A 13,727-nucleotide genomic window follows, 5' to 3' on the forward strand; every position below is an offset into this window, starting at 1 on the left:
CAGCACTATTTGTGTTGCTGGTGGCCAGGAGACTCTCTCAGCCTGACACCACATGTGTCATCTAACTAGTGAGAGAGTATCACAATGAGGGACAGTCCCTAAACAGGTAGATAAAAGAAAAAAGGATCTCCTTTCAACAAACGGTACGGGAACAACAGGATATCCACATGCAAAAGAATGAAGCTGGGGCCCTTCCTCACACTATACACAAACATGAACTCAAAATTAACCATGGATTTCGATGTAAGAGCTAAAACTACAAAATCTGTAGAAGCAAACACAGGAAAAAATCTTTATGAACTTGGGTTAGGCAATGGCTCCTAGCTATGACACTAAAAGCACAAGTAACAAAAGGAAGAAAAATAGATAAACTGGACGTCATCAATATTACAAACTTTTGCACTGCAAAGGACACCTTGAAGAAAGTGAAAAGACAACCTACAGAATGGGAAAGAATACTTGCAAGTCATACATCTGACAAGGGACTTGTATCCAGAATAGGCCAAGAACCCATTACTCAGAATAAAAAAAAAATCTGAGCAAAAAAGGGCAAAGGATCTGAGTAGACATTTCACTGAAGAAGATACACAAATGGCCAATAAATATATGAAAAGATGTTCAACCTCATTAGGCAAGAGGGAAATGCAAATCAAAAGCACAATAAGATACCCCTTCACACCCACTACGATGGTTGTAAAAATTAAAAAAAAAAAACAAAAACAGATAACAACAAGTGTTGGAAGAAACTGGAGAAACTGGAACTCTCGTTTGTTACCCGCCAAACTGTAAAATGCTGCAGTCACAGTGGAAAACAGTTTGGCAGGTCCTCAAAATACTAAATAGAGAGCTGCCATATGACCCAGAAATTCCACTCCTAAGTACATACTGCAGACAAATGAAAACGTAAGACCACACAAAAACTTGTACACAAAGAGTGTACCAGTGATGTTCTTTCTAGCTTCAAAGTGGCAACAACCCACATGTCCATCAAGTGAGAAATGGATAAATACAACGGGGTCTATCCATGTAACGGAACATTACTGAGCAATAAAAAAAGAAGTACCCATATGTGCCACAACACAGATAAACCTTGGACACGCAATGGTAACTGGGAAAAAAGCCAGCCACAAAAGACCACATGTTGCATGATTCCATTTACATGACATGGCCAGAACAGGCAAATTTATAAAAAAAAAAAAAAAAAGAAAGTAGATTAGTGGTTGCCTGGGACGCAGGATGGGGAATGGAAAGTGACTGCTAACGGGAATGGAATTTCTTTTGGGGGCAATGAAAATGTTCTAAAATTAGATTGCGGCAACAGCTGCACAACTCTGTGGATATACTGAACACCACCGAACTGTACATGGAAAAGGGTGAATTGTATGCTATGTGAATTATACCTCAATAAAGCTGTTTAAAAAAACAGACGAAGGAAAAAAAATGAAAAAGATCTCTGCGTGAGAGCCCCACCAGCCACCGTCTGTGCGCTCTGGAAGATGCCGCGGCCACCCCTGACCGGCGGGAATGTGAAACAGAGACTAAAGCGGAAAGCTGGGGGAGCACTCGGAAGCGAGTTTAGCCATCTCTGTCCCTGACGGGGATCCGTCCCCTAGGCCTGAGGGTGACAGGAAGATGGTCGAGGCTGTCAGCGGCCAGTAAGGACAAAACACACTTCCTTTATGCACTGACACCGTTAGGAAATGATCCATTTGGAAAAACAGATACAGACACCATCCTGTGAAGAATAGTGCCACACAAATTCAGAACGGGGTTTGGGCTCCAAAGGCAAGTTGCACCCCCAGAGTCTGTTGCTTCTCCTTCCACAACAGCGGAAATGGGAGAAGCCCACAGCAGCCCCTGGGCTCTGCGAGGCCTCAAGAGCAGTGTCAGGGCACATCTTGAGCACTGACATTAGTGACCAGTCCAGCTCACTTGCAAAGTCATGCACAGCAGCAGGTTTCTGCCCTCAACACCTCGCTCGATTTCACTAGTGGGAAACTGAGGCAAGTGACAGCCTTCCTTAAAGCCAAAGCCTTCTGGAGAAAAATGGTTTGTCCAAGAGCACTGTTCTCTCGGCTCCCGGCCATGTCCACAGGTGTGCCCCCCTCCCTCCAATGTCTGTTACAGCCAGTCACATGGGCATTTTGGATGCTCCACATGCAACCATTCTGTGCCGAGATGAGTGAAAACAGGCAATTTTCATGGGGACTGAGAAGAAATCACAAGCCACATCTACTGAAAGCTGGGTCTAAGGGTCATGAAGCTAACCATTCGCCCTGGGGCAACAGAAGACAGGTCAAGAGGGAAGACTGGCATCTCTATCACTGTCTTCCTCCTCGGAAAACGTGGGCCCCCATAAGAAGAGGGGTGGGAAGGAGACAAAGAGGAGGGAAGGAAGGAATCAAACCAAAATGCTACAGCTTTGTACTCGCTCGCCCCCTGGGGTGGTGGTCTCTTTCTAGGGGACTGGCAGGTTGTAACAGTACCACAGAGATGACTAAGACGAAATACAACCGTAAAATCACACTCTTCTATGGCCATGAATATAAATGTAAACATATTTACACTTACACATGTGTGAAGATTTAAAAGGTAGTCTCCGACCTTACTGATCTGATGGACTTACTTTTGGACTGCCGCGTGGGGTTTCACAGTCGCTGCCGATGCTGGCCCGCCAACAGCGGTAGAAGTGTCTTGGTTTTCTGTAGCTGGGTTTTCAGGTCGGAATTTCCTTCGGATGGGCTTTGATGGAGGCTGAGAATACGGTATGTCCTGCGGATTAAATACAAAACAATAAAACCCAAAAGTTAAAAACCGAAATGCTCCCCCATTATGCCAAAGCCCCATGTTCCTCTAGGTCAGGCGTGTGCTCTGTTCCAACTCCACACCCGGGGATAAAAGGCAAATTCGTGGCTTGGCAAGAACTGGAGGGACACAGGCATCAGGTTCCACCCTCCCTCTCCTCCTCTTCTGAACGCTGTGTGCATCTCACACCACGAGGCCTTTTCTAACTGAAGACAAAGCTCACTCTTGCCTCACTTTGGGGCTTTGGGAATATGTTAGACGTTTTGAAGTTTGTGATGGTCTCAGTCATCTGCTCCTCATTCTTCCATTCCCAATTCCTACATGAAGTCAAGCTCAAGGTCCACAATGTCGTCTTCTAAATTTTTTAATGTTTATTCATTTTTTTGAGAGACAGAGACAGAGCACAAGTGGGGGAGGGGCAGAGAGCTAGAGGGAGACACAGAATCCGAAGCAGGATCCAGGCTCTCAGCACAGAGCCCAATGCGGGGCTCGAACCAGCGAACCGTGAGATCATGACCTGAGCTGAAGTCGATGCTTAACCGACTCAGCCACCCAGGTGCCCCAGCAAGAGCCACAATGTCTTCTGGGAGGAGACAGCCAGCCTGCTTCCTGGGAGGCCCCTCCTCACCCATGCTCCTGAGCCCAAGGCCAGTGTTCTGACCAGAGAAGGGTCTGAGAAAAATGGGACCAGTAAGAAGAGGATGAGGTGAACAGAGAACACAACGAGTGAGTGATGCCTACTGAGCAAAATGACCTGGGACTCAGAGACACGGAGGAGGGGGGTGAGGCTAAAGTGAAGACACCAGGACTCAAGAGGGCACCATGGCACACAAAGAGCAGACTGCCCTCCCCCAGAGGCACTCCCAGAGGCTCAGCAGCACGCAGGGTTCTGCTAAAGGCACCTGGCCCTCCCCACCAAACCGCCTGAACTTGCCAAAAGCAAGGCCGCCATATTTAACTGGGGTGTTGAAGAGGGAAGTGCAAACTGTCAGTGGCATCAAGGTCAGGCCCAAGAATCATCAGCACCCTAATCTTCACAAAGAACCCACATCCTAGGAAACCCGAATCATTAACATTCACCTCAGGACACAAAAACCATGAAAGAGATTTGCAAACAAAGACAAGAAGGGGGGGGGGGGGGGGCGGCTCATAATGCCATGACAGTAGCACCTTCCCCTTGGCCTTACTTACCTTCTTTGCTGGACTGCTCTCTGCAGCTTGGGAGGGGGCTCTGTTCAGCTGGGGGTGTAGTTCAGCCTCAGGCGCTTGCTCAGACTGTAGCAAAATATCACACAGAAGATAAAAATGCAGAAACATAACCACCTAAATATATAATGAAGAAAACTTAGAAAAAGTCGCTAAGTGGAAGTTGATTTAGACCAACTTACAGCCAAGCATGGTCAGGTCTTCAGATCCTTGAGAAAAAGTTCCCTACACCCTGTCATTCCCTCCCATGCTCCCTTCCAGCATTATTCAATCTTAAGAAAAGAAGTCACGGTTATGTCTGTAACTGGACATACATATTGCAAAACACTAATGCCTTATAAGTGCAAACAAAAAAAATTAGGATTATCAGAAAAAAAAGGCACTGGGAAAGGAGTCAAAATTTTAACCCAAGCACTAACAAAAACAATAACCATAATAATAATAAAAAAACACTTTAAAAATATTTTTTAAATGTATTAAATTCCTAAGAAAACCAGATAGGACTCTTTACCTTTAAAAAGGTAGGGATGGGAGAGCATGATGAAAGGAGTCAACAGAAGGGTTGAGGCCACGGAGTGGTATGGAATCAATGAATAAATGCACCAAGATTGGCAAGTAATGCTCCCAAAGCCCGTCAAGGCACAGCAGGTGCCAGAGAGCCAAGCAGCAGAGCACAGGAAGACGAGGCACCACTGCTGTGCCCCCATCTCCAGGAGGCTTGCTACATTCAGCTGCTATTAGCCGGCAATGCAAAGTGTTAACGTGCTGAGAAAAACCCTCCATGTAAACGAACTAACGGGACTTCATGATAGTGACAACAGTCCTCTACCCACAAATTAAAATGCATTACAGGAACACACACTGCAGCACAACCATCAGCCTTAGTGTGTCCAGTCTGTCCCTAACCTGGCCTTCTGCAACCTCTTGCATGGCTTCTTCCTTCCTCTGCGTCCACTGAAACAGACAAGGGCACCAATACTTCCCCATTTATCAGATTCTTCCTGCCTCTTCCAGTTTTGTCACAGGCCTTCTGTCCAACACAGCACCCTTGACTATCTTTTTAAAACTCCCATCCCTGGCATTTGAAGAACCGCAAAGTCCTACGGATCATCATTATCTTTCTTTCCTGTTTTGATTCCTCTCATCCCTCACCTGTAGGATTTCTCAAGTCTCCGTCTTTGGTTCTCCCACCCTATACCTCCCACTGCCATTCATTCTTTCCCAGAGTAATCCCATCCGCTCCCACATTTGCACGGCCCTAGCCAGAAACCTCGGTTCCCAACCACCTCTGCACCTCTTTCAAACCCACTATGCAGGCTTTTGGTGCCTGATTTCTCGTTCCAAGTTTTGCTTATAGCCTTCTCCTTTCCATCAAGGATAACTGTATTGTTGTTGTCGACAGATATCTGAAACACCAAACACTGTGTCACACGGTTCTCTGGGTGTTCCGCAGGGATGAAAGCGTTTCCTCATCACAGCCCTAGGAAGTAGTCATTCCCCCCATCTTATTAGTGAAGAAACTGATGATCAAGAAGTTGAGGAACTCACCCAAGATCACACAAACAGCCGAGTCTGAACCCAGGCCTCAGGTTCCGATGCTGGGCTTGTGACGACTATGCAATACGGCCTCAGGTACTCTCGGGCCTGACTGGTAAGTCATTCAAGAAATATGTATTGAACAGCTACTGCAGGCAAGTCTTGTGCTAGAGCTGGTATTCAAGATAAATGATACCCAGACCTTTCTTACAAGGAGCTTGAAGTCTAATGGAAAAGGCACAGAAACGACTGGGCAAGCATGCTTCGGTGGAATTCCAGACTATGGTGAGGAAGTATGGGGGCTCCAGGCACACCCAGGCCTTGCGGGTCAACAAAGACTTGGGTGAGACCTGAGTCTCAGGGTGCTGCCAGCTACTGGGGCAATGCACGGGGATGGTAAGAAAGGAGGCTCCGGAACCCAGAACACCAGCTTAGCATGCCACGAGAACACCAGAGGCCTGTCCCCAAGACAGGAACTGTGAGAGAAGCAGGTGTAAGGCAAGCTCATTTTTACCCATACCGGGTTTAAAACACCCAGGCAACATCTGAGCGAAGCCATCCGGGAGCCATTCCTTGTCAGGAGCACGGGGATTCCAAGCGTTCACCCGCCTTCCTTGGGTTCTGACAAATAATGTCCTGCTTCAACATCCGCGAGCCTGATGTCAGCTTCATTAAGGGGTGAGTGAGGGCCCAATAACCTCCCAAATGCAGGGCTTCCCGTGACCTGTGCAGAAGAACACAACTTGGACCTGAGGTCCCTTCTTGCCCTCCACCCGCAGATCTATTGCTTGGAACGTGAATGTCCTGGCCTCAAGCGAACGCACACAAGCCCCTGCAGGAGCGCAGGTACGCATTGGCACGTCCCTCCAGGGAAAAGGAGCCAGAGGCCAGTCTCCTCACCTTTCAACTGCTCAGGTCCCCTCCATTATCAGGCAAAGGAGTGCTCGCCCTAATGCTCCCTTTCCTGGGGAGATGAGCAGTCTCCCTCTTGTAGTAACATTGAGGGAAATGATAAATCGAACCCTCTTTTCAACAAAAATAAGGATTCTGAGCACAGCAAAAGGAGTAGAACGTCACTGTCACTGCCTCCACACTCTCTTAAACATCTCTAAAAACAGGAATGTTGTGGGAGTTGGGAAGGATGAAAGAACAGTTTTAAGCGTCTGACAATTTTTTCCATTCACGGGTTTACCTTCTGAAATTGTATACAAAGACTAGGTCTTCTAGCTCTACCACAGGGAACAAACCACTCCTGGGTGTCACGTCGGGCACAATCTAACCACCGATCTCCTTAGGAGGAACACCAAGAGGGCCTGTCACCACTCCATGACTGATTCTAAATGGGTCCATCTACTGAACATTCAGGGGAGTGAAATCTTGTGAGGAGCCTGGAACACGGGGATCAAGAAAGTCCTGGAAAGGCAGAGGTTCACCAGAGCCAGAAATTATCCCAGGAAAAGAGACGAGGAAAGAAAACAAGCTTTGTGATAAAAACAAACAAACAAAAACAAAGATGGGATTTAGAGGTACAAAAGCCCCTCTTCACAATAAACAATTTCACTTGCATTCAAGAAAACAGGGTAAGGCTTAGCAGCTGGAAAGCAGAACAAACCTGGAAGATTTCGTTGCTATTTCTTCAGACTTTTCTAAGGTAACAACTTGGAGAGAATGATAACCCATGAAAACAGGGGGACCTCAGCAGCTCCCCTTTTCCTGCACATATTGAAGAAAGTAGGGAACAACTCTATCAATATGGAAAATAGGCCCTTGTCTGAAAGTTTTGAAGGTCTGAACTGAAACCCAACGCCTGAATCTTGTAAAAGAGACAAGTATTTGGATTACAATTACTAGTACAAATGGCAGTCCTTCCCTCACGGTTCACTGTGTAACACGTACCCAGCCAGGATGTGGCAAGGCAGGAAAATGTACTTTTCGCCAAGAGCTCGCTGAAACTCAAGCTTAGGTTCCTTTTAAAAATATATATCTCATATTTTAATTTCGATACTGCCCTATCCACAAATGAGACATATATTTTCTTTCTCATCTTGCAATGAAAAGCCTGTTTAAGTCATGTGCACTTGGAAGGTACTGCCACTCAGGACATGGAGATCTGTTCTGGGGCTTTGCCCATTCCTATGGCGGATAGGACAGTATAGACCCTGCTCAGCTGGCCCCCCAGAAATGGACACAGGGCCAGGAAGGCTAAGCATTGTCCACCAGAAGTAGCATTTGTTTAGCTATTTAATTACACAGATATTTATTTTGTATACATCATGTATCACTTTCAAAATAACACTCATGTTCTACTTCTAGGGAACTAGACCTGAGACACCAGACAAACTGCTCCCAGAATAGGAGAGTTAAAGCCTTCTGATGTGCTCCTCCTTGGTTTCTCTCTCAGATCACTTGTTCTGGAAAAAGTCAGCCGCCATGTTGTGAGAACACTCAAGCAGTCTTAACAAGGGGCCCATGTAGCAAGGAATTAAGGCCTCCCACCGACAGCCATGTGGGAGAGCCATCTTAGAGGTAGATCTTCCAGCCCCAGTCGAGCCTTCAGTTAACTGCAGTCCTGGCTGACATCTTGACTGCAGCCTAATGAGACCCCATAAGCCAGAACCACCAGATTACTTTCTCCTTAATCTCTAACCCACAGAAACTACGAGACAATAAATGTCACCTGTTTTAGGCTCCAAAAACACCCATTCTCATAAGTCTGAAATGTGGAGTCTAGTAGGGCGGAATAAGGGTGAACAGTAGAGAAGAAGGAGAGCACTACAGCTGGAGAACAACAGTGCAGTGGATCGCACGTGGTCTTAGAGATCACTGTCCCAGATGGTCTAGTAGCTACTCAGCACCATTCCCCCACTTGCGTCGTCTTCCCTATGTTGCAGGGGTAGAAGCCTGGGAACAATATTTATAAAATCCCCTTTCAATAATGCTCCTTGTTGACTCTGAGAGTCACTCATGTTAAACCAAGAAGGTGAAAGAAAAGAAGCTGTGTTACTGCTCCTCTGGCAGTGGTGGAAAGAAAAGCATGGGGCTCAGCCGCCGGAAGATCTTGTAGTGGCCTCGGGCATTTCCCCACAAACCGTTACTTAGATGCTGCGGGCAGCCTGAGCATCTCCAGCTGTTTCCTTTAGTTCTTGCAAAGTCTTAAGGTTCAGAAAATTCTGGCCAACCTGACTGGTGGCCTTCCCTCATCTTTGCTCCTCTAGCAATCTAATTCTTTAAGTATCTAATTCCTTAAATGAAATCTCTTCCAGGGTGACATACCTAGAATGGTTTCTGTTTTCCCCACCAGATCTTGGCTGATACATCCATGTTGAGGATTTGGAGCTTATCCAGAGAGCCATAGGTGGAAGGGGGCATGGAAAGATTTTAAGTAGGGAAGTGATGAGACTAGATTTGCATTTTAGAAAGATTACTCTGAATTCAGTGAGTAAAATGGATTAAAAGGAACCCATCTTGGGGCAATTCACTTAAAAGCCCAAAAATGAAAACAAGACAAGAGATGACGGTCACTTAAAGCAATCTGGTGGGAGTGGGGATAGGCAGATTTGAGAGCTATTTAGCTTGAGATTGAATACATCCTTGGTGACTGATGGAATGTGATAAGTCAAAGGAAAGAACAATGACACATGGGAGCCAGATTTTGATCTTCAACAGTGGATAATGGTTGAGAGAAAATAGTTTAAAGCGAGGAAAAGATAGATGGCAGCATAAAAGCTGAATAAAATTAAGCAGACTCATCACAAGCAGTGCTAGAACAACCCACCTATATCTTAAGGCAGTATCTCTCAAATAGGGGTTCCAGGGAACACCAGTTCTATCAGTTGCCTGGACGGGGATAGGAAAAGTTTTTCTGTAAGGAGCAAGGTAATAAATATTTTCAGTTGTACAGGCCATTTGGTCTCTGTGTCTCCAATGCAAATGTGCAACTCTGCTCTCCAGTGCTAAAGCAGCTAAAGACAACACAATGAATGGGTGTGACCCTGTTCCAATAAACTTTACAAAAACATGTGGGTGGGATACATTTAGCCTGTGGGCCAGTCTGTCAGCCCCTGGCAGAGAGGAAAAAGAACCTACAAAAAAGTTTAGGGAACACTGCACAGTCTCTCTCCCTCCTAGAAATTCACAGAGCACACTGCACATCACACACACTCTGAGATCCCATGAGGTAAAGGAAGCCACTGCTTTGGCTTACTTAACCCAGCAGTTCCCAAACTTATTGGGCTTCGACTTCTTATTCTCATGTAACTCCTATTAACATCCAGCGGAACTAACGTTCTGTGGAACACACCTTGGGAAACAATGACCTACAGGTTGGGTTTTAGAGAACAAAGGAAAACTATTCCATTTGACCTCAAGGCCAAATGCCACATTCCACACCTAATCCTTTGAGAGGGGCATTCTGCCCCGCTGTGGTCGTCTTCGTTGTGGTCAGCAGGTCTAGCTCTGGGGCGTTTCCCCAAGAGTGTAGAGGCAGGGTGAGGATGGGGTTGCTGCCTGGCAGGAAAGGCCCACCTTCATTTCTCCCTTCCTCCCGCCTTCCTCGCAACAGCAGCTCTGGCTGCTGCCAACTCCTTCTCTGTAGGAATTAATTTACTGGGCTTCCTTTAAAAGCTCCTGGACACAAACACAACAAAACCACTCCTTATAAGAGCTAAAGCAGATGAACACAACACTGATAAATTACCGGTTTGTTTAAAGTAGCTTAAAACAACATGTCCCAGATTCCTGCCTGGACCGGGCAGGCTAGCATTGCGAAGGTCCTACAGCTCCCATCTGAGTCCACGTGCTGACTCCACCTCCTACCTGGGCCGCTGCAAAAACTGTACTGGGTCTTTTTCTAGCCTTCAGTTTTTTCTCAGTCCAGTGTACCCCGCACACACTGAGGAACTAATTTTGTGAAACACCTTCTCTCATCAAAACACTTTTTCCTAAAAGCCTTTCAATTGGTCTGTAAGGTCTATGGCATAGCACCACAGGCCTTAGGGACACTCGGCCAGTTAAAAGACCCTCCATCATCCGGTTCCAATTTACCTCTGCATCATAACTGCATTAGTTTGCCCATATGGAACTGGCTCCAGGCACGTAAGTATTACCTGAATCTTCAAACACACCAGAAATTTCTTCCCAACTCAATTCTGTTTGTTCTAGACCTTCTATGTCCAGTGGTTCCCAAATGTAGCTGCACAGGAGAATTATTAGGGAATTTTTTATAAATTACAGACTTTTAGATACTACTCCAGACTTCCCTAATTAGAATCTCCTAGGGGTGGAGCATTAGAAACTTCTTTTTTTTTTTTAATTATTTTTTTAATGTTTATTTATTTTTGAGACAGAGAGAGACAGAGCATGAGCAGGGGAGGGGCAGAGAGAAAGGGAGACACAGAATCTGAAACAGGCTCCAGGCTCCGAGCCATCAGCACAGAGCCATCAGCACAGAGCCCGACGCGGGGCTCGAACTCACGAACTGTGAGATCATGACCTGAGCCGAAGTCGGACGCTTAACCGACTGAGCCACCCAGGCATCCCAGAAACTTCTATTTTAACAAGCTCCCTGGGTAATTTTTATGTAGCCAGCCCAGACCAACTGGGGACCATCGATGGCCCAAACTCTTCTAAGTCTCCAAGGTCCTAGTGTGAAAAAGGCCACAGGTGCTGCCTCAAAAACGAACTAGGCTAAAGTGTTTTCTTGTCCATTTACCATGAAGGAAATAGGGCTGTCTGCCATATGATTTCATAAATAAATAATGAAAGGTGGGCAAAATCTTCAGCAATAAGATTTTTACTTACTGCAAATTTGCAGGGTGCCTGGCTGGCTCACTTTGTGGAACATGCAACTCTTGATCTCAGGGTTATGAGTTTGAACCCCATGTTGGGTGTAGAGATTACTTTAAAATAATAAAATCTTAAATAAATGTCAAATTTGCAACAAAACAAAATCGGGGGAAGGGGGAGAAAGGGAATTAGAGAAAGGTGATCGAGAGGCACCAACTTCCAGTTCTAAGAGAAGAGGGATGTGTTGCACAGCATGGTGACCACAGCTAATGCTGCTGTACGATGTATAGGAAGTTATTAAGAGAGTAAATCCTAAGAGGTCTCATCATAAGGAGAAAACTTCTTCCTTTCTTTTCTTCTTTGTTTTTATTTTATCTATATGAGAAGATGGATGTTAGCTGAACCTATTGTGGTAATCTTTCATAATATATGTTTATCAAACCATCACACTATACATCTTAAACTTACACAGTGATATTACTTCTCAATAAAACTGAGAAAATAAATCAAATCTTTTTAAAAAGTAGTCTAATTGCAGAACTCGTCGCTAAGGTGGGGTAATTGGTGAAGTTATTTTATAAGCTTTGTAATATTCATGCTACTGACAGATTAGAAAAAGAAACTCAAATTTCATTTATTCCCCAAGAATCCAGGCAGCTTCCAAGACTGGGAATCACAAAGGCAGCAGCTAAGTTCTAGGCAGATAAGCAGACGATTGTGCCATGGCCTCTAGGGAATCCCCAGCATCCCACTGGTATTCATTCGGTGCCTACCTTTCACTGGACCTCCATCTCTGCTAGGTAAGGGCACATTAGAAAAGCCACATGGTCACACCCAGAAATAGAAGATGCAGAACCAGTGGCCAGGAGCACACTGGCCACAGCAAACCCCGTCATTCCACAATCGGTTTCAGAGAGAGGGTCCAAAAAACTGAATTTCTCTGCAAGAATGATTACTAAAATCCACGACCCCAGCCACCTATGAGAGACAGAAATGGGGCTGATGCATACACATGTGGAAGGCAGGATCTGTGCTTTGCTTCACTATCCTTCTCCCAGTGCCTAAGCAGAGTGGCAGCACACAGCAGGTCCTCGGATCAATGTGTGGAATGAGCTAGTAATGAACTCAATACTGTTTTGTGTTCCACTGGACAAGTCAAGAATTCATCCTACAGTAACTGGAGCCATGGAGCACATCGGTTACAGGGCAGAGGCTTTGGAATCGATCCAGGGTTTGCACTTGCTGGGTATATAACCCCCCGGGCATGCACTTAACCTCTCTGGGCCACAGTTTCTTCATCTGCACTAGGGGATAATCCACCTAACTCCTAGCATTTGTAAGATTAAGCAAAATAGCTATCTAGAGTGCTAAGCACAGTAACATAATAACTGCTCAGTAATGGCAGCTACTATCATAATTAAGAGTAAATATACAATTGGTTTCCCACTCAAAGATTCCGCAACCTGCAAATAGCAGCCAATTCAACATAAAGGACTCTTACTCTCTTGCCAAAAGATGAAAACTTACACTGAGAAAGTGCTGACTCCAGTTTAGATTATACACAGATCCCATAGAGCAGGCTACCCACAATCCAAATTTGTGCCACTGGATGTTGCTGCTACCAATAGTGAAGGGAAGAAGTTTTTAAAAATAAAAGCCTTTACAGATTTCATGGCTGCTTCAGCACAGACATCTCGGGCAGCTTACACTGAACATCTCTGGTGGCCCCTAGAGCTGGCCAACCCAACACCAGGGACACACCCAGATGAACACTGACAGAGGAGCTCAGGGACAACTACTCTAGAAGTGGATAATCAGTAACCAGAATGGGCAACTAGTCCCTGGATACAGCAGTCACATAGCACAGTCTCTTGGGAATTTTTGGAATCCACTGGATTACAGACAACGCCATAAAACAGACTTACTGTTAGAACTAAAGGACCATGGGTGCTTTATTTTGGTCTAAAAGATAAATATCTTGACTACGCCTGGGGTTTTGGTCTTCTATTTCCAATTTCTAGTAATAGAACAGAAATCTGAGTCAAGTCTGAGCCTCACTCCCTACTCATCACACTCCTAAAGCCATATATGACAATGCGATCTGCAGAGTTGACAACACGGACCACATAGGTAAGGTGATCTACACGACAGGGTTCTCTTGAGATTCATGGTTCCCAATGACTAAGGGTGACAAAAGATGCCATATGCATACCTCTTGCCATACTAAACAGATGCTTACTTAAACGGGCAGCACCACCATCACAATTCAAAGGCGTCTAGATAGTAGGCCTTTAGAAATTCCTTTTGCTGGTTCCCCAGCCCTGACATAATAGGTCCGGGAAACAATACAAAAAGCATATAAAAATTCCAAAGTGCCTCAAAGCCCTAGCCTCACT

The 13,727-nt window shown here is 45.5% G+C and overlaps 1 protein-coding gene across 7 annotated transcripts in view; it reads right to left on the minus strand.

Annotated features, from left to right (window-relative positions):
* The window catches only part of REPS2 (RALBP1 associated Eps domain containing 2), a 214,813-nt gene that overhangs the window by 32,441 nt on the left and 168,645 nt on the right, over nucleotides 1–13,727 (minus strand). For all 7 annotated transcript variants that reach the window (XM_019418004.2, XM_019418001.2, XM_019418002.2 and 4 more), the window contains 2 exons: nucleotides 3,997–4,080; nucleotides 2,627–2,772 (listed from right to left, as the gene is read on the minus strand). In XM_019418004.2, the coding sequence (XP_019273549.1) occupies nucleotides 2,627–2,772; nucleotides 3,997–4,080 (230 nt within the window). The remainder of the gene's footprint in view (nucleotides 1–2,626; nucleotides 2,773–3,996; nucleotides 4,081–13,727) is intronic.

The sequence above is a fragment of the Panthera pardus genome, unplaced genomic scaffold (genome assembly GCF_024362965.1).
Source record: "Panthera pardus isolate Hobbes unplaced genomic scaffold, ASM2436296v1 HiC_scaffold_27, whole genome shotgun sequence".
Classification (NCBI taxonomy): Eukaryota; Metazoa; Chordata; class Mammalia; order Carnivora; family Felidae; genus Panthera; species Panthera pardus.